Here is a 25,857-nt window from a genome sequence, read left to right as displayed (position 1 = left end):
TTCATGAGACCACAGAAAGTGTCTGTGAGGTCACCATTATATATGTTGTCTATGTATTCAGGGGTGTCAGGGTTTCTTCATAGGCTTGGGCGTATTTTAAGGAGAGCCAGGGTTGCCAAGTCTTATGGAATCTATCAACCCTATCATTGGCCTGTGATAGAGTCTCCACCATTTCATAAATGTCTGATACCTTGCATAGCCAGTCTGCAATGGAGGGAACCCAGTGAGAATTCCAATGTAAAGGAATTAAGGACTTGGCCACATTAAGTAGGTGTTTTGATAGAGAGTGCTTATATCTCTTAAATGAGGAATTGGTTACATGCAATAAACAACAAGCCACGTTCAAGGTAAGTTTGGTTTCCGTTATTTGTTTGATCAAGGATTTGACTATGTCCCAAAATGGCACGATTAGTGGATAATGCCACCATATATGGGACAATGTGCCTCTCTCTTTTTGACACCTCCAAGAAGCCGCAGAAGTCTGTGGGTTCCAGCCATGCAACTTTCCCGGGGTGTTGTACCAGTGCGTCATAAGCTTATATGCTGTTTCTGGCATTTTCGTGCTAATGGAGCACTTGTGAGTAAAGATACAAGCATACCTCCATTGTTTGGCGGTGATCTCCACTTGCAGTTCCTCCGACCATTTCCTCCTGATTCTGTCAAAACTAGTGGGTTTTGAGTTTTGTAGCCACGAATATGCAGTAGAGGTGGCTTTAATGAACTGAGTACCCTTATGACATACTGACTCCAGTTTCGTAAGGGGTCTATGGAAATTCTCTTTACCTGTCCCCCCCCCCCTAGATAACTGCCTAGTTGTAAGTAGGCCCAGAATGGCATATGTGTCAAGCTTGTCCCCTCCTTAAGTGAGGTCCATGCTTTTATTTTGACGTTAAGGAAGCAGTCTCCAGCTAGGAGGGGGTCTGATTGTTTATTTGGTTGAAACGCTGGATTACCTAGGCCAGGTGTAAAGTCCAGATTGTCTTTTACTCTGGTTAGAGGGGTGAGTGAGGAAGTGAAGTCTGAATTTGTGGCCAAACTGTGGAAAATTTCCAAGGTGTTTCTCATTAGTGGATGTCATTGTAGACTAAGAGGGTAGCTATCCCAGGGGATCCATGGGGAATATTTTAGTGGAATTGGGTTCAAATCCGATTCCAGGGAGACCCAGTCCTTTACCGCCCCGTGACAATGCCAGACGATTATTCTGTTTAAGTGAGATGGCTGGTAATAGTTTCTAAAGTCAGTTTTTCCCATTCCTCCTTGCTCTTTAGGTTTTGTCAGAAGGGTGAACTTAATTCTTGGATTCTGGCAGTTCCAAAGAAACCTTAATAGGATGGATCTTAGTGAGTTAAAGAAGTCTGAGGGAATTTTGCCTGGTAGCGTGTATAGGAGGTAGAGCAACCTAGGCAGAATAGTCATTATGACCGCACCGCTGAACCAGGAGAAATATCCAGGCTGCCATCGATTTAAGTCCTTCTCAATGTTTTTGATGAGTGGGGGGAATTTCTGCTCATACGTAGAGGTTAGTAGGGAAGCCACACTCCCAGGTATTTCAGTGCCTTTGGGTCACATTTAAAGGGGGAGTTAGCTTTGGTCAGTGAAAGTGTCTGCTCTGGGAGGGATATATTCATGGCTTCAGATTTTGAGTAGTTTATCTTAAGATTGGAGACGTAACTGTAGTGAACAAATTCTTTCATTAAATTGGGCAGGGTAGTCACCGGGTTTGTCAGGAAGAATAGTAAATCATCCGCATAGGTGGCTATCTTGAACTCTCTGTCCCGAACCCCCAAGCCTGTAATGTCAGTGTTAGCCTTGACCATCCAAATAAATGGTTCTAGGGAGAGTATGAATAGAAGGGGGATAGCGGGCACCCCTGTCTGGTGCCATTAGTTATGAGGACCTTGTCAGACAGAGTGCCATTAAATTTTAGATTAGCCGATGGGTTTTTGTAAAGCTCAGAAATCCTGGCCATCATATGGGGCCCTAGGCCCACCCATTCGCATACAGCCAGCATGAAGTGTGGGCGCGAAGGCCTTCTCCGCATCCGTGGACAAGAGATGGCCCTCAATGTTCTGTGTGTGTGCTGCATGCATTAATAGCATGGCCTTAATAACGTTGTCCTTTGCTTCCTGGCCTGGCATGAAACCCACCTGTTCTGGACCAATCAGGCTCAGCAAGAGGGGGCTCAGTCTCAATGCCAGTATCTTTACAAAGATTTTTACATCTAAGTTTAGTAATGATATAGGGTGGTAGCTGGCGCATTCTGCAGGATCTTTACTGGATTTTGGTATCACAGTAATGTAGGCAGAGAGAAAATCTGGGGTGACTTTCCTAGGTTCAGACAGAGACTTCAAGGCCGCCCTAAGTGGGTCTGTTACAATATTTGCAAAGGTCTTGTAGTAGATGTATGAATATCCATCAGGGCCTGGACTCTTGCCCGACTTCAGATTTTTGATTGCGTGTTTTAATTTCTGATACCTCAATCGGACTCTCTAAAAGTGATACATCTGCATCTGTCAAGGTAGGCATTCCATTTTTATCCAAGTAATCCCGAATAATTTGCGGTCTGTCAACAAGCATAGCCTCCTGTCTATGATGCAATGGTAAATTGTACAACTTCATATAGAAGTTGTGGAAATGTTTTGCAATGGCCTCTGTGGTCACATCTACTTTACCATCGCTCCATCAGATACCTGGTATAAAGTTGATAGTGACCTGTTCTCTCAGGGCCCTAGCAAGCACACTACCCGATTTGTAATAAAGATTTTTTTTAAATCTCTTTGATCTGTAATTGAATATCTGTTGGAGGGCCTTACTAGCATCTGGAAGCTCTTGTGCCATGTGAGCAGTAAGGGATTGTTTATGGAGTGCTTCCAATTGTTTAATATATTGTCAGAACCTTAATGTTTCTGTCCCTCTCCCTTTTACGATGTGAGCCCATTCTGATAAGTTCCCCCCTTATATACATTTGTGTGCCTCCCAGGTCATCAGTGGGTCCGCATCAGGGGAAATGTTGTGTTGGAAGAATTCTGTAAGTGATGTGGTAAGTTTCGGGAGGAGTAGTGGGTCAGTTACCAAGGAGACATTGAGCCTCCAGGTCCGCAGTGACCGACGATAGGTCTTGTTGTGAGATATATATGTAGTCCAGACAAGCATGTCTGTTTTGGGGGATGAATAGTATGTGAAGTCTCGCCCCTCGGGTTTGACAAAGCGCAAAGTGTCAATTAATTGTAAAGACTGTAGCAGGGTGTTAAGTTTTTTAAGGATTTTATATGTAATGCAAGTCTTCCCATTGGATGTGTCAACTAACAGGTTTAGAGGAACATTAAACTCCTCGCCTAGAATTAGGCATCCAGACATGAACCCCTGGAGTTCCTTCACTATCCGTTGGCAGAAAGACACATTAAATAAATTAGGGAAGTATACGTTAGCCAGCATAATAAGTGTGTTGTTGTATGACCCCTTCAAAAATATAAATCTACCACTCGGGTCTATTAATTTTTCTTTGAGGGTGAAAGGGGCTTCTTTGCTTACCAAGATCGAGACCACCTTGGATCTGGAGTCATCATTAGTGGCATGATAGGCTTCTCTAAAAAAGGAGTCTCTCGGTTTAGGTAGGTGGTGCGTTTTAAAGTGAGTTTCCTGGAGAAACACAAAGTGTGGCTTACCTTTTTTGAGTTCCCTCAGTAGGGTGGAAAGTCTCTCAGGTATATTCAAACACGTTGTGTGAGGTCACTAATGGACCTTGTCCCAGAGCTGAGTACGCCATCTGGTGGACTCAGGAGGAAATGCTCAGAAGCGAATCTGCAAAACAAAACTGGTGATACCAAGTCAAAATCCAGACAGATATACTGTTGTATGAATAGTAGTAAACACTATGCCAAAGGTCAAACAGATAGGTAGGAAGAAAAAGGTTTAGAAAGGTAAGTATAAGGAGCTGAAGATGTCCCTTTTCAGACAGGTTAGGGTATCTCAAAAAATAGTAAATTAGTGCACCCTATACCAAACAAACTAGGTACAGGGCCACTCGGTTTGGGAAGAGGGAGGCGACTAGCAACCGGGTGAGTGGTCAGTCACCAGCTTTACCCAATAGTTAAAAGTTTAAAAAGGTAAACCAATAAGAGCAACTAGGTTGCAACACGCACAGCCTTCAGGCAGTTATCATATAATTCTAATCTAGTTCTAAATCTACCCGACCAGGTAGTATCAACAAGTAGTCTTGTGTGCATTGAGCTGGGGGTACCTGCCCCCCTAGACCCAGGCCCACAGTCCCCCTAGCCCACCTCACCATAAGGTGATGGGATGCATTGGTTCCGGCTATGAGCCAATAGGCACAGAGGTGATCATATTGCATTGCAAATGGCTGAGTCATATAAGCTGGTCACACATGTGACCAGACACAGGATGATTACAGTTGTCAGCCATGTGGGACTATTGTATTTAAATAGCAAATTAGTTAAGTTAGAGGTCATCAGTAGGGAACGTCTGAAACTCTAGGTTGGATTGATCATGGGAATAGGGGGAAGGGGGGCTGGGATATGTAGTTGACTCTGTGCCCCGTGATAAAGAAGTCCAGTATGTTCCTTTAAGTAGTGGTAGCCATAGTACTGTAGCATGGAAGAGTCAGTGGGAAGGGGTAAGTATGTAAACGGCAGGCATAGAAGTGGTATCTGGTTTCACAGCCTGGAAATGAGAGTGACTAACGGGGTAAAACAGGGGACCTGGACGATGAGCAGAAAAGTAAAAATGTAGCATCCAAGTCTGGGGTCATTCTTCCTCCTGCTCTCTGCGATCCTCCGTTGAAGGTTTGGGTGTTTCTGCTTTAGATCCGCCGTTACAGTTTGGTTTCATAGACTGTCTTTTATCCGGTGTAGAGAAGGGGGGATCTCGGGGGGCTTCTTTCCAATGGGGTTAAGGTGAAATCCGAGTACCAGTCTGGGAGGGCTACGTGGCCCAAGTTTAGAGCCTCACAGAAAACCTGTAAGTCATCCGGTGTGCGTAGGATATGTTTTTGACCGTTCCAGGATACTGTCAGTGCAAATGGGAACCTCCAGGTATATTTCAAATCTCTTTCCCTCAATTTCTCTAGCCGGGGGCGTAGTGCTGTGCAATTTTTCAGAGTGATTTGTGAGAGACAGTGGAACAGCATTATGTCTGCCCCATTAAATACAATCTGCTTGTTTCTCCTGGCTTCACACGCATAATCACCTCTTTGAGGATAAAGTTCTGCGGGCAGCAAATTATATCCCTTGGTGGGGTGGTGTCTGGACCCTGCAGTCTCTGTATGCCCTCACAAAATCAATCCCCATGTCTTCCTGTCTTTCCAGCAGACCGTTAAAGACCCTTTGCAAGGCAGGGATGATTTGATCTGTTCAGGGATTCCCCGAACACGTATGTTGTTCCTTCTGCCCCTGTTGTCCAGGTCCTCAATGTGCCTGTTCATCTCAATAAAGTGGTGGGTTTGTGTACCGGTAACCTTTTCCAATCTATGGATAGCTTTATCCCTGTGTTTCCCAGCCGTCTCTGCTGCTGCCACCTTTTCAGTTAAAACTAGGAAGTTAGTTTTCAGGTCAGTTATGGCTGATGAGAACGTGAATTGTGTGTCTGCTGCAAACACTGATATGTCAGTGTAGGGGAGTGGGTGATAGGAGCCAGATATCCCCCTACCTGAGTCCTCAGGAGCCGATTGGGAGTGCTCACTGTAGTCCTCCTTGCGGCGGGATGGAGCCATCTTGAAGCTCCCCACACTGCTGCAGGCCTCTGGTTTAGTTTTAAACAGGTCCGTAATGTTTCTGTCTGGATGAGCTGCAGATCCTCGTCTCGGGTGAGAGTGTGGAGTGGTGTAGAGCCGCTTGCCCGGCATCTGAGATTGGTAGGTCGGGTATTAGGCAGGGAAAGACTGTGTGTGTGTGCCAGAGTTCAATCAATGTGCGTCCATTCCTATTGTGTGCCAAGCCACGCCCCCAGCAAGCAGCTTGTTATTATGTTTGTTTTTATAGTGTTATTGTCTATTATTTATTCTAACAAAAATTGTCATGTTATACGGGGTAAATTATGTTTTATGATATTATATGTTTACATTCAGTTAATAAGAAATGCGTCTATTATAAGAATCCCTGAAGCTTTAAATTAACAGTTTAGTTTTATGAAGATCATTGTGCTTTGGAGCATTTTGGACATAGGCACTTCCCTCTTTGAAGTCTTTGCATTTCTTTCACTTCACTTTCTATACAGCACATGGAGGTTGTGATATCTCTATGTTGTGAAGTCAGCCACCCAGTATTTTTACTTGATACAGTGCATATAATTGCCCCATTTCTCCTACAGCTTTAAATGATTAGTCATTACAGTCAACACATGATTACCACGCTGATTTACAGTGCCTTGAAAAAGTATTCACACCCCTTGAGATTTTTCAACGTTTTGTCATGTTACAACCAAAAATGTAAATATGTTTTATTGGGATTTTGTGTGATAGACCAACACAAAGTGGCACATAATTGTGAAGTGGAAGGAAAATTCAAAATGTTTTTCATAATGTTTTACAAATAAATACCTGAAAAGTATGGCATGCATTTGTATTCAGCCCCCTTTACTCTGATACCCCTAAAAATCTAGTTGAACCAATTGCCTTCAGAAGTCACCTAATTAGTAATTAGAGTCCACCTGTGTGTCATTTAATCTTACTATAAATACAACTGTTCTATGAAGCCCTCAGAGGTTTGTTAGAGAACCTTAGTGAACAAAAAGCCTCATGAAGGTTAAGGAACACATCAGACAGGGATAAAGTTGTGCAGAAGTTTAAAGCACGGTTAGGTTATAAAAATATATTCCAAGCTTTGAGCATCTCACAGAGCAGTGTTCAATCCATCATACAAAAAAGGAAAGAGTATGGCACAACTGCAACCCTGCCAAGACATGGCCACCCATCTAAGCTGACAGGTCGGGCAGGGAGAGCATTATTCATAGAAGCAGCCAAGAGGCCCATGGTAACTCTGGAGGAGCTGCAGAGATCCACAGCTCAGGTGGGAGAATCTTCCCACAGGACAACTATTAGTCGTGCACTTCACAAATCTGGCCTTTATGGAAAAGTGACAAGAAGAATGCCATTGTTGAAAGCCATAAGAAGTCCTGTTTGCAGTTTGCAAAAAGCCATGTAGGGGACACAGCAAACATGTGGAAGAAGGTCAGATGAGACCAAAATTGAACTTTTTGGCCTAAAATGGGTGGAGGAAAACTAACAATGCACATCACCCTGAACACATCATGACCACCGTGAAACATGGTGGTGGCATCATGTTGTGGGGATGCTTTTCTTCAGCAGGGACAGGGAAGCTGGTCAGAGTTGATGGGAAGATGGATGGAGAGAAATACAGGGCAATTTTAGAAGAAAACCTGTTAGAGTCTGCAAAAGACTTGAGACTGGGGTGGAGGTTCACCTTCCAGCACGAGAATTACACCAAACATACAACCAGAGCTACAATAGAATGGTTTAGATCAGAGCATATTCATGTGTTAGAATGGCCCAGTCAAAGTCCAGATCTAAATCCAATTGAGAATCTGTGGCAAGACTTGAAACTTTCTGTTCACAGATGCTCTCCATCCAAACTGAGAGAGCTTGAGCTATTTTGCAAAGAAGAATGGGCAAAAATGTCACTCTCTAGATGTGCAAAGCTGGTAGAGACATACCCAAAAAGACTTGCAGCTGTAATTGCAGTGAAAGGTGGTTCTACAAAGTATTGATGGGCTGAATACAAATGCACATCACACTTTTCAGATATTTATTTGTAAAAAAATTTGAAAACCAATTATCATTTCCCTTCCACTTCACAATTATGTGCCACTTTGTGTTGGTCTATCACATAAAATCCCAATAAAATACATTTACGGTTTTGATTGTAACATGACAAAATATGGAAAGGGGTATGAATACTTTTTCAAGGCACTGTACAACCTATGCTCTTTATGCAAACCCCAAATAGAAAATGATGTATCTTAAAATTATACTTCCAGTTTATGTGTTTTTCTGTTTCTAACCTATGTTTACTATTCTTGTTTTAAAAACATTTATGATATGTGAATTAATGTAAAACACACTGCTCTTGGAGTTTAGAAGTGAAACCTGTTCAACTCTTTTACTGAGTTTCTAAAATACAACTGCAATCATAGCTATATATTACATCTCATTTCATGTAAATTGATTTACTTGTGGCCAATGAAGCCTGCAAACATTATAAAATGAGAAGAAAAAGTGTAGAATCTATCTTCCTTCCTTAACTGCTTGCCATTAATATTGCTGTAATTAATATTTTATTTAAAGAAAAAGGTGTATTACAATTGCCTTTAATGATATATTCCAGACAAAACAAAAAATGAGACTTTGAAATTTATACACACAATACAACCCTGCCATTCCTATTTTGGTCTTACCATTCCTTTAGAATACCAGGTCAGCAGGGTCCTAAAATACTGTTGTTGCTGTAAAGCTGGCATTCTGGGAACAACCATTGCTCACCCTTGAAAAACATGTGGATGCTTTCAACCACGTGTGCTATAAGATCCTTGAAAGTTATCCCACAAAGATAAAAAGAAAAGTTGCAAAGCACAGAATCATGTGATACAAAGCTCAGTCATGCTAGTCAGCCTTCTGTATGTGACAGCAATGCTGCAGCAAGGGGACAGTTGGCTCCATATACAGCAATGCCTCATCCATATGGGAAATGAGGCCTGTAGTCAGTGAATGAGCCATGTTCTTATATGGCTTGCCAGTTGCTGCTTGCAGGCAACCCATGTAAGTGTATTGGGATACAACAGCTGCATGGACACAGCTACTCATCCCAAGCTCCTCATCAGTGCCCACCAGTGCTGCCTCATCAGTGCCCATTAATGCCACCTATCAGTGCCACCTATAATTGCCCATCAGTGCTGCCTCATCAGTTCCCATCAGTGCAGCCCCATCAGTACATATCAGTGAAGGAGAAAAATTACCTGTTTGCAAAATGTTATAACAAACTAGGGCTACAGTGTTGCATGACCATGCAATTGTCACGTGTGACAGCACTGAAAGCTGAAAATTGGCCTGGCCAAGAAGGGGGTAAAAGTGCCCATTGGGCAAGTGTAATTTTTCTGACTTTCACATTAACTGTTTTAAATTGCAGATTGCATTACATTACTGTATATGTCACTGCTTATGTGCTTAATGTGAAATAACTGAAATTAAAACCATGAGCCCCATGACATTTTCAACAGACAGTATGGTGACATTGAGTCATGAGCTCATTTACTGTGTTGTAGTAATTTTTATATACTTAGATGTAATCTCCTAACAATTTATCAGCAACATTACAAATGTAATAGTGCAGAGAAGATCCATTCTACTTGACTGCAGACCTTAATTGAATAATGTGTGGTGTGGCTACATTGACTCAGCCAAAGCAGTCACGTAATTGCTAATCTTTGGCTTACAAATTCAGTTAGCAATTATTCATTCAGCTCTTGTTGTGCAGAATGCCTCTAGGACAAATGTAGCTTAAAGCAAACCAGTGTTTTGCCAGTTGCAGTGCTAAGCAACAGTCTGTCTTAATGCCCCTCCTGCAGCAGCAGGACATATTTACCTGTTTTTTTTTTAAGCTTTGTGGTGTTGTGAAACACTCTCACAAAAATGAACACCAGGTGCATAAAATGTGAGCACACAAAAGTAAAACACAAAAAAGTGCACAGGTTATACGCATGGTCCTCCTCTGAAGAGAAATGATCCTTGCCCTGATCCCCTGGGGTGCAAGGATCCTGGCAGGGCCTGAGGTACTTGTGATCCAAAGAACTGAAGCTGGGCAGGCCCCTTTCTTCAGGAGGCCTGCCGAAGCAATGCCCTCCCAAGTAATAGGTGGGGCTCCCCCAAAGAGAGACCAGACCGGAGAGGGAGAACCTGACCAAAAGGCAACATGCCCCCCCCCAAGACTTTTAGGGCAAGTCTGAGGACCTACACCATACTAGTCAGAGTGAGTAAGTGCCAAAACTGTGTACATCCAAAAACCCCAACAATAGACAGACAAACATAGAAGGGAAAAGGGAAGTGGAGAAAGTGTCTCAGTGCCTTTGTGAGGTACAATGTTGGGTCGTTCGGCCAGGAATAAAAAATTCCTTCAGTTATAGCCAAAAGCCACTAACAAGGAGGCAGGTGCGAAAAAAGCGTGCAATAGTTACATAGTAGGCGTGGTTGAAAAAAGACATCATGTCCAACCTATGTGTGTGATTTTGGTACTACATTGTGTGTGATGCCAGTATTACATTGTATATCCCTGTATGTTGTGGTTGTTCAGGTGCTTATATAATAGTTTTTTGAAATTATCAATGCTCCCCGCTGAAACTACTGTCTGTGGAAGAGAATTCCACATCCTTACCGTTCTAACAGTAAAGAACCCTCTATGCAGTTTAAGATTAAACTGCTTTTCTTCTAATTTTAGTGAATAGCCACGTATCTTATTAAATTTCGTTTCATGGAAACGTTTTTTTTCTATTGTGGGGTCACCAGTACAGTATTTGTACATTGAAATCATATTCCCTCTCAAGCGTCTCTTCTTCAGAGAGGATAAGTTCAGTGCTCGTAACCTTTCTTCATAACTAATGTCTTCCATTCCCTTTATTAGTTTTGTTGCCCTTCACTGGACTTTTAAAGACTTATATGCAAGTTACTGCCATAAAAAGTGTTTGGGGACCTGGGTCCTGCCCCAGGGGACATGTATCAATGCAAAAAAAGTTTTAAAAACTGCCGTTTTTTCGGGAGCAGTGATTTTAATAATGCTTAAAGTGAAACAATAAAAATTAAATATTCCTTGAAATATCGTGCCTGTAAAGTGGCGCAGTTTTCCAGTGTTTAGAACAATACCACAGCAAAATGACATTTCTAAAGGAAAAAAGTCATTCAAAACTGATCGCAGGTATAATGAATTGTCGGATTTCGGCAATATAGATAAAACTCATTGAAGGAAATGGTATGGGTCTCCCCCAGTCCATTACCAGGCCCTTTGGGTCTGGTATGAATATTAAGGCGAACCAAAATAAAATTAAAAAATTGCATGAGGATCCCCACAAAATCCATACCAGGCCCTTCAGGTCTGGTATGGATATTAGGTCTGGTATGGTTATTAAGGGAAACCCTGCTGCATTTTTTATTAATAAAATGGCATAGGGGTCCCCCCAAAATCCCTACCAGACCCTTCAGGTCTGGTAGGGATTTTAAGGGAAACCCTGCGCCAAAGTTTTAAAAAAATGGCGTAGGGGTCCACCCCAAAATCCATACCAGACTCTTATCTGAGCACGCAACCTAGTAGGCCTCAGGAAAAGAAGTGGGGACGAGAGAGCAACCCCCCCTCCTGAACCGTACCAGGCCACATGCTGTATATATAGCCACATGACATCAGAGGAAGGTGGGGTCACCCGTTTATGTCACCGAGTGGCCCCACCCTCAACTATATAACAGCTGTCATTGTGAAGAAGCGTGCAGTGTGTAGGAGCCTCCCATGGAGGCGGAGCTGTTGCGTTTTTTTCTTTTTTCGGTCCGTTGGGCGGCTGTCAGAAACCATGAAATCAGACTGAGAAAGAAGTACAGTTAAATCACACTTGTTTAATAATAAAAGTAAAAAGAACAAACGTAGTGAAAACATAGCCAAAGTTCAGTAACTGGAAAGGATAGTCAGCCAAGCCAGAAGTCAGGGATCAAAGTAGTGGAACAGCAAGCAGGATCTGGAGCCAGAAGGGATGTCAGCAAAGCCAGTCTTTAAACTGGAACACAGAAGATGTTTCTTGTGATGTTGACCAAGGTGAAGGCAGAGATCCTCTGGACTGGACGACTGAGTAGGCAGGAATGATGAGCAGGATATCAACAACAGCTGAGTAACTGTGGAGAGAGATGGGAGCTGGCAACTAGCTGACAGCTGAGCAGCCAGCTCAGAGAAAGAAGGGCTGAGCCCAGCCCTGACAGCGGCATGAGATGGATTTGTCTCAAAGTGTCTCCTGTCATTTTTACTATTTTTGACACTTTTTTGTGAATTGGCAGGGGTACAATGTAACCGGGGGTAGGATCTGGGGGTCCCCTTGTTGGTGGCTACTCCAAAGCATCCTCCCTATGTTGAGGGCATGTGGCCTGGTATGGTTCGTGGGGCGCTCTCTCGTCCCCCCCTCTTTTCATGTGGCCTGCCAGGTTGCGTGCTTGGGTAAGGGTCTGGTATGGATTTTAGGGGGAACCCCTACGCCATTTTTTTTATTTTGGCACAGGGTTCCCCTTAAAATCCATACCTAAAGGGTCTGGTATGGATTTTGGGGGGACCCCCACGCAATTTTACATTTTGGTTTGAGGTTTTCCTTAATATTCATACCAGACCCAAAGGGCCTGGTAATTGACGGGGGAGGGGGACTCATGCTGTTTTTTTCAATGATTTTTTTCTATATTGCCAAAACCCGACAATTCATTACAGACGCGATCAGCTTTAAATGACTTTTTTTCCTTTAGAAATGTCATTTTGCTGTGGTATTGTTCTAAACACAGAAAAACTGTACCACTTTACAGGCATACTATAGAAACCCCCAGGCATGATATTTAAAGGAATAGTTCATTTTTATTGTTTCACTTTAAGCATTATTATAATCACTGCTGAAAAAACGGCTGTGTGACAGACCTAGCTGGGAAAGAGACTTTTGGAGGGGACTGTATGCTAGCCTCTTGCCCATCGATCGGGGACCCTTGTATTTGAGGGAACGGTGCTCTTTGTGAGCTGTATGTCTGGGGACCCTGGATTTGCCATATTGGAATAGTGGCTGATTCATAATGCTGGGACAGATACTGTTAGGAGGTGCTGATGTAAATTCCAACACCTGTCTGTCTATTGTCTGCTAAAATGTGTATTGTAAATAAGTCTACTATGGGATCTAAGAGTCATTAGATCCCCATTGTTATTTGTGTTAATTAACTCTGTTGATTGTGATAATGTTGATTGGATTTTCTGAACTACAAGATGGCCAGTCTGGCCTAACGGTCATGTCTGAGTCATCTAGGCTGTCTAAAGGGATTAGTTAATTAGCTCATGTTAATTAGGTTAATTAGGTTACAGCTGTATTGTTAGAGTAATATGAGCAGGAGGTCTGCACCTCCTCTTTTAGTGTATAAAAGAGCATGTATATTGCAATAAAGACAGTTTCCTGTTTGAACTTACATACAGCCTGCCTGGTGTTTGTTCTGAGCTATCACAACTGGGTTAGAACGTCACATAGCTGTAGTTCTAATCCCGAAACATTGGATGACGGAACCATCAGACGTTGCAATCTGATTCAATAGCTGCAGAGGAGTGTCGGGAGAGTGGAACCGAGCGAGCAAGGGGCTCGTTACAGGCTGTTTTTAAAACTTTTTTTTGCATTGGTACATGTCCCCTGGGGCAGGACCCGGGTCCCCAAACACTTTTTATGACAATAACTTGCATATAAGCCTTTAAAATGAGCACTTTTGTTTTTTTCATGTTAGTGTCCCATAGACTTTAACGGTGTTCCAAGGCTTTCGAATTTGCTGCGAACACCGCATATTTTTCGTTGAAAAGAACGTCTGAACAACCAAAGTTCGGACCGAACTTATGCTTGGGCTGAACTGTTCGCCCATCCCTACTTATAATACCGTTGTCATTTTCTTGTATATGGTCCCTTATCATCCGCTCCAAGAGCTTGGATACAATTGATGTTAGGCAAAAAGGTCTGGAATTCCCAGGGATGTATCTTGGCCCTTTATTAAATATTGGTGATACATTGGCTTTTCTCCAATAAGCTGGTACCATCCCAATCCGTAGATTGTTCTTATAAACTAGGAACAATGGTCTGGCAATTACTTACCTGAGTTACTTAAGGACCCTCGGGTGCAAGCCATCTGGTCCTGGTGACTTATTAGTGTTAAGTTTTTCAAGTCTATTTCTAATTCTGTCCTCTGTTAGCCATGAGGGTGCTTCCTGTGACGTGTCATGAGGATAAACATTGCAGTTTTGGTTACTGAAGCCCCCCAATTCCCTCGTGAAGACTGAGAAGAATAAATTTAATACCTTCGCCATCTCTCCATCTTCAGTAACCAGATTCCCTTCATCATTCTTTATGGGACCAATGTAATCTGACCTACCTTTCTTACTATTTATGTACTTAAAGAATTTCTTTTTTTACACTCATCCTGTGCCTTTCGTGTTTTATTTTAGCCGCCCTGCTTGCACCTTTACATTTCTTGTTGCATTCTTTGTAAAGTTGGAATGCTGATGATGATCCCTCAGCCTTGTATTTTTTGAAGGCCTTCGCCTTTGCTTTTATATGCATTTTTACGTTGGATTTAAGCCACCCAGAACTTTTATTAGTGAAGCATGAGCATCTGGGGGCTGCATGCAGGTAGACTATGTAAGTGTATGGAGATACAGACCACCTGCCAACCTACTTCTAAGTCAAAATATATGGGACAAGAGATGCCAAACACCAATCCTTTTCGTGGTCTCTCATCTAGAAATCTCACTTGGCGTAGAAAAGACAAGGCACATAATAGTAATGTTGATACATTTCATCTGTCAATGCGAAAAAAGAAGAGTCCCATAAGCTGCACATTACAACAAAACCCTGTAGGTAGAAAGTGAAAATGAAAACAGCCTCAGCCTGGGTGCCATCCAGGCCACACTCCAAATGTGTTTTACCCCGCTCATGTGATTTAATCCCATGATTAACGCCCGTGGGAGGGGTGAAACATGTTGGGGGTGTTGCCTGCATGGAGCCCAGGCTGAGGCTGTTTTCACTTTCTACATACAGGGTTTTGTTGTGATGTGTGGCTTATGGGACTTTCTTAACATCAATATTTATGGAGCTGGGATGAGTTCCATCCCCACCTGCACTCCCAGCAGCTGATAGTAGAAGAGGACCTGTAGAAGCCTTGAGCAGCACCCATAGTTTTGCCATTGGTTCACATTTCATCTGTCACTGAACTTCATCAGAACTTATTGACCCAATCTCAGGAGAAGCTTTATCAATTGACTGCCTGTCTTCCAGGACCACCCACTTTTTGCCATAAAGGGATCATTTGTAGAAAGTGAAAATGAAAACAGCCTCAGCCTGGGCCCCATCCAGGCTACACTCCCAATGTGTTTTACCCCGCTCATGTGATTTAATCCCATGATTACCCCCCGTGGGAGGGGTGAATTGTGTTGGGGGTATTGCCTGCATGGAGCCCAGGCTGAGGCTGTTTTCAATTTCTACATACAGGGTTTTGTTGTGATGTGTGGCTTATGGGACTTTCTTAACATCAATATTTACGGAGCTGGGATGAGCTCCATCCCCGCCTGCACTCCCAGCAGCTGATAGTAGAAGAGGACCTGTAAGAGCCTTGAGCAGCACCCATAGTTTTGCCATTGGTTCACATTTCATCTGTCACTGAACTTCATCAGAACTTATTGAACCAATCTCAGGAGAAGCTTTATCAATCGACTGCCACTTTTTGCCATAAAGGGATCATTTGTCATGTATGGAACAAACAAAAGTAACGTAAGTGGTGCGTGGCTGCATACATTGTGAGATTCAGACAGTTTTACCACTGATGCATACATTTTCTGCTGCTGGGCTTAAACATTGTCCTCAATATATAACATTATAATAGGGGTTGCAAGTTCAGTTTATTATTTCAACCAAAAGGAGCTGGATGTTAAGAATATATATCCATCTCACCTCCTCCACAAAATTTTAAACCTGTTACTGAAGACTCATGCCAATGTTTGAAATGCTCAAATAGTGGGCTTTTTTCTTCTTTAATCAAAATATCATATACATGCTCACCAATACATTTTTTTAGTTTATAATTTATATTGATGCTGTTTTATTGAGTTATAAACAAGATTAAACAAGACAGAGTGAAAATACAGGGAGTATCCCCCCCGACTCCATTGGATGTACAAGTATACATTGAGATTGTAATAATATTAACAATAGAATAAATATTGAATATTTATGATACGGTACAATAAAATCTATGTCTTTAAGGCATGGCAAAATGAGCATAGTAATTGTATTATTAATAAACCCGTAGTCCACTAAAAACAAAGTGGAGTAAACGAAACAAAGCGTGACATATATGAGATGAAAATATGGTGGTGCTATAGTTGAGATAACCATAACCTTATGTACATAAAAGTGTAAAGAAAAAAAAAAACAAGAGAAGGGGGGGAAGAGAAGGGAAAGTAGAGAAAGGATAGGGGTCCATACAGGGAAAATAAAGGGAGGGAGTAGCCATTTACGCATGAGAGGGCCCAGGAGAAGCATCATGGGATTCATTCTTTTCAGCTTCCCATGCAATCATATGTTTTAGGTGTTCGCTCCTGTTCATTTCACAAGCCCAATCAGCTAAAGAGGGGATAGCCATTTGGCTCCAGGATCTAGTGATAACGGAAGAGAAGCCATCAGAAAATGACAAATTAAGCTCTCTTTGATTTGCTTGTAGGAGCCTAGCAACATAGACAAAATCGTTATACGAGGTTCATTTGGGAACTTCCCCCACAAGTTTGTCATAGAGATGGAGAATTTTATCCCAAAATGGGGTAATTCGTGGACAAGTACCCCAAATGTGTGTCATGGTGCCAGGGACCTGTAGGCATCTCCAGCATGTATTTGGTATGTTAGGCTCAATTTTATGTAGAATAGTGGGGCAGCGATACCACCTAGACATAACTCTGTAATTTTGTTCTTGAGCATGAGATTAGATAGACAATTCAAAGGACAGCGCCAATGTTTTACCCCATTCCATTATTATTATACATTCAGTTTCCTTTCCCACTTTGAAAGGAATGGTGGTGGATCTGGGTAAGTGATCTAAACCAAAATCTGATAGATATGGGACAGTGAGTGCTCTGGTCTACTAGACTGGGATAGTAATGACTCGAAGGCTGTTTGCGCTCTTTTCAAGTCGGCGATCTTCAGTATTTTGTCCATAAAGTGTGTCAACTGAGTGTGTTCAAGTCAAGCACCTGTCGGGTTATGGCAGGCGGAGAGCATGCAGGGTAAGGGAATTTGTTTACTATCTCAGAGTGTATGGCTCAAAAGAGGAGCATTTTGCCATGAAAGAAATTTAGTGTTAGAACAAGTCGGAGAGAAAGAAGGGAGTCTAAAGAGCGGGGTCAATGGGCTAGGTCTCAAGAACAGTAAATCTTTAGTAAGGTAAGTGTCCCTAATTCATAGTGTAATAGAAGTCATGAGGGGCAATAGGTTAGTAGGGGGTCTAAGTGTCGGGGCTGTCAACGATAGCAACGCGAGGTCGGGAGAGATAAGGTAGTTTTCTAATGACATCCACAACTTAGTAGTTTTACCATGATGCTAATCAACTACCATGATTAACGACCCTGCATGGAAATATAACAAAAGATTAGGAAAAGCAACACCTCCTCTAATCTTTGGTAACGCTAAAGTGGAAAAGCCAATCCTAGGTCTCATATGTTGCCAGATAAAATTACAAATAGCCCTATTGACCATTGCAAAGAAGCCCAGAGAAGGGGGGACAGGGATTGCCTGGAAGATGTATAAAAATTTAGGCAGAATGTCCATTTTGATGACATTCATACAGCCAAACCAAGAGATGTTCAGTTTATCATATGTTTTACAACACGTATGAACTACCGCGCTTCGGGCATATAACTGAGATCTGACAGGGTAGACAAGGAGGTAGCCATCTGGATTCCAAGGTATTTAAAACATAGTTCCACCCAAAAATGGAACTTCCGCTTTAAGGGAAGGTGACCCCCTGACATGCCACATTTGGCATGTTATTTTTTGGGGGGGGAGTAACCACCCTTTTTTTATTGGGTTCCAGCTCCCACTTCCTCCCGAAGCATTGCACTGGGAGTAAGCTTGTGTGTGGAGTTGGAGGGTGACCATAATATATACGGAAGGCAATAAGGTCTAATGGAGGTGGATTCAAATTTGACCCAGGGTACTCTTGAATCTGGAATGTTCCAGTGAGCTATCTGGGAAAAATGGGCCGCTAAGAAGTAAAACCAAAGGTTAGGAAGACCCAAACCTCCGGCGATTGAGATTTAAATAGAATGTGTTTGGAAAAACTGGGCTGTTTGTTTTGCCAGATGAATCTATTAATATCCTGTTGTATTTTGTCAATAAAGTATTTAGGGATAGTGATGGGAGGGATCTGAATAAGTATTATGCCCCGTACACACGGTCAGACATTGATCGGACATTCTGACAACAAAATCCTAGGATTTTTTCCGACGGATCTTGGCTCAAACTTGTCTTGCATACACACGGTCACACAAAGTTGTCGGAAAATCCGATCATTCTGAACGTGGTGACGTAAAACACGTACGTCGGGACTATAAACGGGGCAGTAGCCAATAGCTTTCATCTCTTTATTTATTCTGAGCATGCCTGGCACTTTGTGCGTCGGATTTGTGTACACACGATCGGAAATTCCGACAACGGATTTTGTTGTCGGAAAATTGTATAGCCTGCTCTCAAACTTTGTGTGTCGGAAAATCCGATGGAAAATGTGTGATGGAGCCTACACACGGTTGGAATTTCCGACAACAAGGTCCTATCACACATTTTCCGTCTGAAAATCCGACCGTGTGTACGGGGCATAAGAGTTTCAGTAGCAGGGTCATTTTGACTGCCATGACTCTCCCCAAGAATGATATACGATGTGAACTCCAACTTTTAAGCAAACTCCGAAGTCGAGACACACATGCTGGATAGTTAGCCACAAAAATGGACGAGAATTGTGGTGTGATGTAGATGCCAAGGTACGGAATTTTGTCATTTGACCATTGGAATGGGAAGGATCCTCAGAGTGTCTCACACTGGGCTGAGGATAAATTAATGGGAAGTGCTGTGGATTTAGATATGTTTACCGTAAGCCCAGAGATAGAGGCAAATTTATTTAATGTGGCGAATAAGTTGGGAAGGAGTATTTGGGGTTAGGTCAAAAAGAGCATGAAATCGTCTGTATACATGCAGAGTTTAAAGTGTGAAGATTCCAGGGGATAACCGAATATGCCTGGGTGTTGTTCAATGGCAATTGCAAGGGGTTCTAGTGCTAGGGTGAATAATAAGGGAGACACCTGACGGGTGCCTCTGCCCAGTGTGAAAAAGTCCAAATTGCATCCCGGTAATTTAATTCTTGTTTTAGAATGGTAGTAGAGTCCCTATTTGTATCTTGTGTATTTTGTCCAATTCTACGGTCAACGCATACATTTATTGCCAGCGTTCTCTATTTTTCCTTGAGGCTATGCTAATGAGACGGCCCCTTAAAACAGCCTTGTGAGCCACCCATAGAGTACTAGGGGATATTTCCGGTGTGGCATTCAAAGTAAAGTACTCCTGGATGGCAGTAGATATTTCTTGTCGTGTGATAGGGTCTACAAGCAGGGATTCATTTAAACGCCATGTGTAAGGGGTGTCTGACAGGCCAATGAGGGTAGTAGCTAGGGTCACTATTAGGGATGAGCCGAACACCCCCCTGTTCGGTTCGCACCAGAACATGCGAATAGGCAAAAAATTTGTTCGAACATACGAACACCGTTAAAGTCTATGGGACTCGAACATGAATAATCAAAAGTGCTAATTTTAAAGGCTTATATGCAAGTTATTGTCATAAAAAGTGTTTGGGGACCTGGGTCCTGCCCCAGGGGACATGGATCAATGCAAAAAAAGTTTTAAAAATGGACGTTTTTTCGGGAGCAGTGATTTTAATAATGCTTAAAGTGAAACAATAAAAGTGTAATATTCCTTTACATTTCATACCTGGGGGGTGTCTATAGTATGCCTGTAAAGGGGCGCATGTTTCCCGTGTTTAGAACAGTCTGACAGCAAAATTATATTTCAAAGGGAAAAAAAGTCATTTAAAAGTACTCGTGGCTATATGAATTGTCGGTCTGACAATACACATATAAGTTCATTGATAAAAACGGCTTTTATTGTTTCACTTTAAGCATTATTAAAATCACTGCTCCCGAAAAAACGTCCGTTTTTAAAACATTTTTTGCATTGATCCATGTCCCCTGGGGCAGGACCCAGATCCCCAAACACTTTTTATGACAATACCATGCATATAAGCCTTTAAATGAGCACTTTTGATTTCTCCCATAGACTTTTAAAGGGTGTTCCGCGGCTTTCGAATTTGCCGCGAACACCCCAAATTGTTCGCTGTTCGGCGAACTTGCGAACACCCGATGTTCGACTCGAAGCTCATCCCTAGTCACTATATTATGGCCAGACCATGGACACATATGGATATCAGAGTTTGTGGAGTTGGCCAGGATAATGGAGGTGCAGAAAATGTGTCTAACCTGGCAAAAGAGTTGTGGGGTTGAGAGTAAAAGGTGTAATTTCTTGCTCCGGTATTATGTGATCGCCATGCATCTGCTAATTGGAAGGATTGTAGTGTTTTGGACATTGATTTGGGAAAAGCTGTAGAGGAATGGGCGGTGGTGCTTCTGTCTAACTGGGGATGGGCCACAAGGTTAAAATCACCTCCAAGATACATATATGTCAAAGAATATTGATCAAGAATTTTAAAGAAGAAGGCGAAAAAGGAAGCCCTGCGTTATACTAGGTGCATACACATTTGCTATTGTCATTTCCCGTCCAGCTATTGACCCTTTAATTATAAGGATTCTGCTATCTGGGTCTTTGTAGGCATGTTGGACCTCTAAGGGGAATGTGTTATGCAACAATATTGCAACACCTCTACATTTTGATTGGTACAGGGTAAATAAGGTTTGTTTGTAAGACCTGTGAAAGAAGGTAGGATGATTATTTGAGGCAAAATGGGTTTCCTGTATCAAGATTTGGGCTCCTAATTTTTTATAGGTGGTAAAGACTTTTTTTCCGCTTGTAGGGAGAATTAAATGAAAGCCCTACACATTGTGTGTAATACACAAAATCACCATTTATGAAATGAGATCCAATTAGGCTCACCTGAGAGAAATAGTGGTAACTTCAGTGCATCACCAGAATTCTCCAACACAAGGGAAACGCCAGATGGGGGATACCTTACAGAATACACAGTGATAAAACCATTACAATGTATGCTGTGCCTGATATGCTTCGATAACTGAAAAAAACAAAAACTTGATTTGAAAATGAACAATCAAAATAACAACAGAGAAAAAAAACAGCATAATGATTCTGAGCTGGTCAAACATTGGGTCAGGTTGCAAATAGCAGAAACCTGAAACTGAGAAATTAGCTATGTAAGGGGTAAAAACGTCCCTAACTCCAGGAATCATATCCAGACTTCCAAAAGAATTTTTGCAGTCTGTGTCCATGTCAGGGGCCCAGAGGCCAGTTACTTTAGTAAGAATGGAGGTAGTCCTTGGATATCTGCATGCATGGTTGTTGGTAGAGAGTCGTGTCCACCTAAAAAAGAAGAAAAAGGAAACCAAAAAAACAACAAAAACAACAAAAATAAGGGATGTTTGGCATGATGTCAATAAGATCGTATGTTGTGATAAGGGGGAATCGTCTGAAAAGATCCAGGATGTCATCAGGAATGGGTACATTCTGGTATTTGAAGAGTCCGAACGTTTACCAAACCAGGACGTAGAATATAGCAGATAGGTTGAAAGATGTTGTGCAGAGGAATTTCAAAAAATGGCCATTAGGTGGAGTTCTAACCACAGAGATCATCAGAAAATGTTAAACAGGCACAGAGTGTGGAAATAGAGTCAGCTCCAAGTTAAAGCCAGCCTGAAATAGCACAATCAGTGGAGATTGTGACCAATGTCATGTCTGATGTGTTTTCTATTGCATATTGGAGAAGGCATGCGCCAGATAGGCGTTGATCTGGGAGTAGAAGGTTGGCGAGGGAGGGATTCCGCATCTAAAAGGCCCAGCTTCACTAAAATTTCTTGCCCTTCCAAAAGTATGGTTGCTGTATATGTGGTACCATTATGGGGGACTGAAAGTCTAAAGGGGAAGCCCCATCTGTAACGGATGTGTGCAGTAGCTAACACCGTGGTTACCTCCTTCATCTTGCGGTGTCTATCCAGGGTTGCTGGAGAGATGTTAAGATAAATTTGGACAGGGGTGCCGCCGTCCAGGGTGATAGAATGAGAGTTGCGAACAGCCCTAAGGTTTTCCTCTTTAATAAGGAAGTCTTTTAGGCCGAGTACAATTTCTCTAGGGAGTTTTTCAGGGGGTGGTTTTGGGCACAGAGCCCAGTGAATGCGGTCACAAGTAAAGGACTCAGATTCATCATGATCCAGTAGCAGAGATTGGAATAGTTTGTACATGGCAGGAATCAGGTCTGTGTTAGATTTAGGGACTCCTCTGATCCTGAGATTATTCCTGAAATTACGATTGTCGAGATCTTCGACCTGAGATTGCAGTTGTGTGACCATTGCAGTAATATTCCCTGGAGAGGTCATTGTGAGCTATACTGAGTTCATCATGTTTAGTTTCTAAACGGTCAATGCGGGTTCCCAGAGCAGCAATCTCTTGTGTCAGGGTATTTGTGCTTTTGTACAATTATGTCTGGAATTTGGTGGCTATTTTTCTGTATATAGATTCCAGACTCTTATCTAAGTCCTCCTTTGTGAGGGGGCAGAGTACTCACTGTCCTGAAGTGGAGCAGAGACATCCTGTATGAGCTGCGATGAAGAAAAGGCAGGGCTGCCGGCACCATCTTGAGACATGCCGAATCTTTCTTGTATCTGCAGCAGGTAGTTGGTTAGTGACCTCTGCACGGTCCCCTTGGTTTTTTCTTCTTTGGCGGCATGCACAGCGAGGTCCTGGGGGTGTTAGATGTGGTTGTGGTGGGTTTTGTAGCTTTATGGCCCCAGGAAACAGGCTAATCATAGCGAGTAGTATGGAGCTACTCAGACATGCAGCCGGTCCCGCGGAAGTTACGCATGCGTCCCCCTTATTCCTTTATTTTCAACTAGTAATTGGCCAGTAACACACCTCCTGTCCTGACTACATTCACTCCTCCACTGCATATATGAAGCGGCAACATCGCCATCCTTGGACAGCAGCTTTGTCAGTCAGTGTTGGTTGGACCGGCAGATTTTAAGCAGTTACAGCAATAGCTTTTTTGTCCTTTTGGGATAATTCCAAATTGTACACAAAGTAATACAAGCTGACCAATTTAAGCACCCCTGTCAGTTTCAAATGGTTTGTCTTGACCCTCTATTTGCCACCTTTGCCTGACAGCTTGGTCTGTTAAAGGAAGTTGAAAATGACAGCATTACTGGACGGATCACCAGGTAAAAAACTATGTTACAGGTGGAACTCATAAAAATGACTGCTGTGTTAATCCTACTGACATACTGTACAACACGTGTCATTTTTTTATTTTGTCCATTGTTATATTTTATAGGTTAAAGAACAGATTTGTTTCAAGTTGTCTACACATAGAGATATTTTAACCAGTCAGATTAATATAAATAGCCACCATTGTATAAGTGGGAGGGTCTGAATGATTGGACATAATGCAAATGGATGTATAGCTAGGCCAGACAGCAACACAGCCTGTAGTAAATTTTGTTGGTGATGAATGGACTGAGAATATGGGTGGCCAGCTTTAGACCTGAATAATTTTTGAAGAATTATTATATTTGGAAATCACTAACAGATCAAAGAATCATTGATAATTACTATGTTCCAGTTGTCTTCACTAATTAGGAATGTATCTATTTTAATTATGTGGCTCTTGCACTGTATTTTCATCATGTTTCAGGCAATAACTATGTTTTGTTTTTTTTTCTAGATGAAATGAATGATCAGCAGAACACGCTGTCCTACATCCTCATCAATCCTTCCCCAGACACTAGACTGGAACTGAATGATGTTGTGTAAGTCAAGAGAGGCGAGCAGTCAGTTCTCTTCCACTCTGTCTGTTTTCCATCCTTCATGCAACAGTTCACTCTATGCCACCTGGCTTCCATCACTGTTTCATTCAATTATTTTTAACCTCTAATGTGACACATTGAAACAGTATGGTAATTTCTCACATGCATAGATTAAGGGTCAGCAATAGAAACAGTGCGACAATAAATCTGAACTTCTTTTGTTAGCAGACATGTGTTCAATAACTGTAGAATAACATAGTTATTGCTGTTACTAAGGTTACAAATACAATCCCATCTTAACGCAAAGTGCCAAAGGATCACGGAATGGATGACTGAAGGAGTGAGATATACTTCTGAAATGAACTAGGCATTTTGTGAGTTTCGATAGCCGAGATAGAAAAATTATCACAAATGATAATGTTTGCAATTCTTACGCCCCTCGGTAATAGAAATGTGATATCTGAAGTGCCTTTCTATTATGTGCCCATACAAAGCACATCTCAGACAAAAGTTCTTTTGGGCTTTGCTTCAAGAGAAATAAGTATCACTAATATAATAGGAAAACAAGCAGTTAAACACGGAGATGTCCCTATGCATTTGATGATTTTTAAGGGAAACTTTCATAGGGGAAATGTTATTTTTTTTTTAGTTTATTTCTTTACAAAATAAGGTTATACTGTGTGGGACACTTTTATAAAGCAGTGGATGTGATAATACCAAACATTAACTGCAGGTGAATCATCCTGGTGCATATTTTTTAAAGTACAGTGACTGATCCACCTACAATGGCGAATGTCACATTCACTGCTTTACAGTATCTGCAGTATGTTCCCCTATATGTTTTTACTATAGGTATACATTATTTGTTTTACAAATAAACATTTAATACATGCCAAAGGATTTCTGGAGAACTATGCATTAGCAAAGAGATAGCAGAAAAAAATAGATCAATTTTAGGTACAATCTCATTGTTTGAAATTTAGGGATGAGCTGTCTATTATATAATGACTCATTGCTTTGACTTGCTTGTCAATTACATGTGTGTCCACAAGCTGCCATGATAAGAGACTTCATAATAGTGTAGGGTAGGTTACAGATAAGCCCAGATGTCACTTAGATGTTGCTTACTGATTATATTGGTACTACACTACCAATTTTCAAAAAACAGCCAGGATACATATTTGAAAATTTACAGACCAGTCAGCCTAACATTAATAATATGTAAACTTTTAGAAGGAATGATAAGGGACCATATCACAGAATTTCCTGATCAAAATAGCATCATTAGTAGTAACCAATAGGGATGAGCTTTGAGTTTGAGTCGAACTCATGTTTGACTCGAACATCGGCTGTTCGCCAGTTCGCCGAACAGCGAACAATTTGGGGTGTTCACAGCAAATTCGAAAGCCACAGAACACCCTTTAAAAGTCTATGGGAGAAATCAAAAGTGCTAATTTTAAAGGCTTATATGCATGGTATTGTCATAAAAAGTGTTTGGGGACCTGGGTCCTTCCCCAGGGGACATGGATCAATGCAAAAAAAAGTTTTAAAAATGGCCGTTTTTTCGGGAGCAGTGATTTTAATAATACTTAAAGTGAAACAATAAAAGTGTAATATTTCTTTAAATTTCATACCTGGGGGGTGTCTATAGTATGCCTGTAAAGGGGCGCATCTTTCCCGTGTTTAGAACAGTCTGACAGCAAAATGACATTTCAAAGGAAAAAAAGTAATTTAAAACTACTCGCGGCTATTAATGAATTGCCGGTCCGACAATACACATAGAAGTTCATTGATAAAAACGGCATGGGAATACCCCACGGGGAACCCCGAACCAAAATTTAAAAAAAAAAATGACGTGGGGGGTCCCCCTAAATTCCATACAATGCTCTTCAGGTCTGGTATGGATATTAAGGGGAACCCCGGCCAAAATAAAAAAAATGGCGTGGGGTCCCCCTCAAAATCTATACCAGACCCTTCAGGTCTGGTATGGATTTTAAGGGGAACCCCGCACCAA

The 25,857-nt window shown here is 41.9% G+C and overlaps 1 protein-coding gene across 3 annotated transcripts in view; it reads left to right on the top strand.

Annotated features, from left to right (window-relative positions):
• LOC141103379 (potassium channel subfamily T member 2) overlaps window positions 1-25,857 on the top strand; it is a 2,416,326-nt gene that overhangs the window by 2,351,459 nt on the left and 39,010 nt on the right. For all 3 annotated transcript variants that reach the window (XM_073592891.1, XM_073592890.1, XM_073592889.1), the window contains one exon: window positions 23,762-23,846. In XM_073592891.1, coding sequence (XP_073448992.1) covers window positions 23,762-23,846 — 85 coding nt within the window. The remainder of the gene's footprint in view (window positions 1-23,761; window positions 23,847-25,857) is intronic.

The sequence above is a fragment of the Aquarana catesbeiana genome, linkage group LG07 (genome assembly GCF_042186555.1).
Source record: "Aquarana catesbeiana isolate 2022-GZ linkage group LG07, ASM4218655v1, whole genome shotgun sequence".
Classification (NCBI taxonomy): domain Eukaryota; kingdom Metazoa; phylum Chordata; class Amphibia; order Anura; family Ranidae; genus Aquarana; species Aquarana catesbeiana.
Note: the sequence above shows the minus strand (reverse complement) of the source record. Positions and strands in the feature narration are given on the sequence as shown.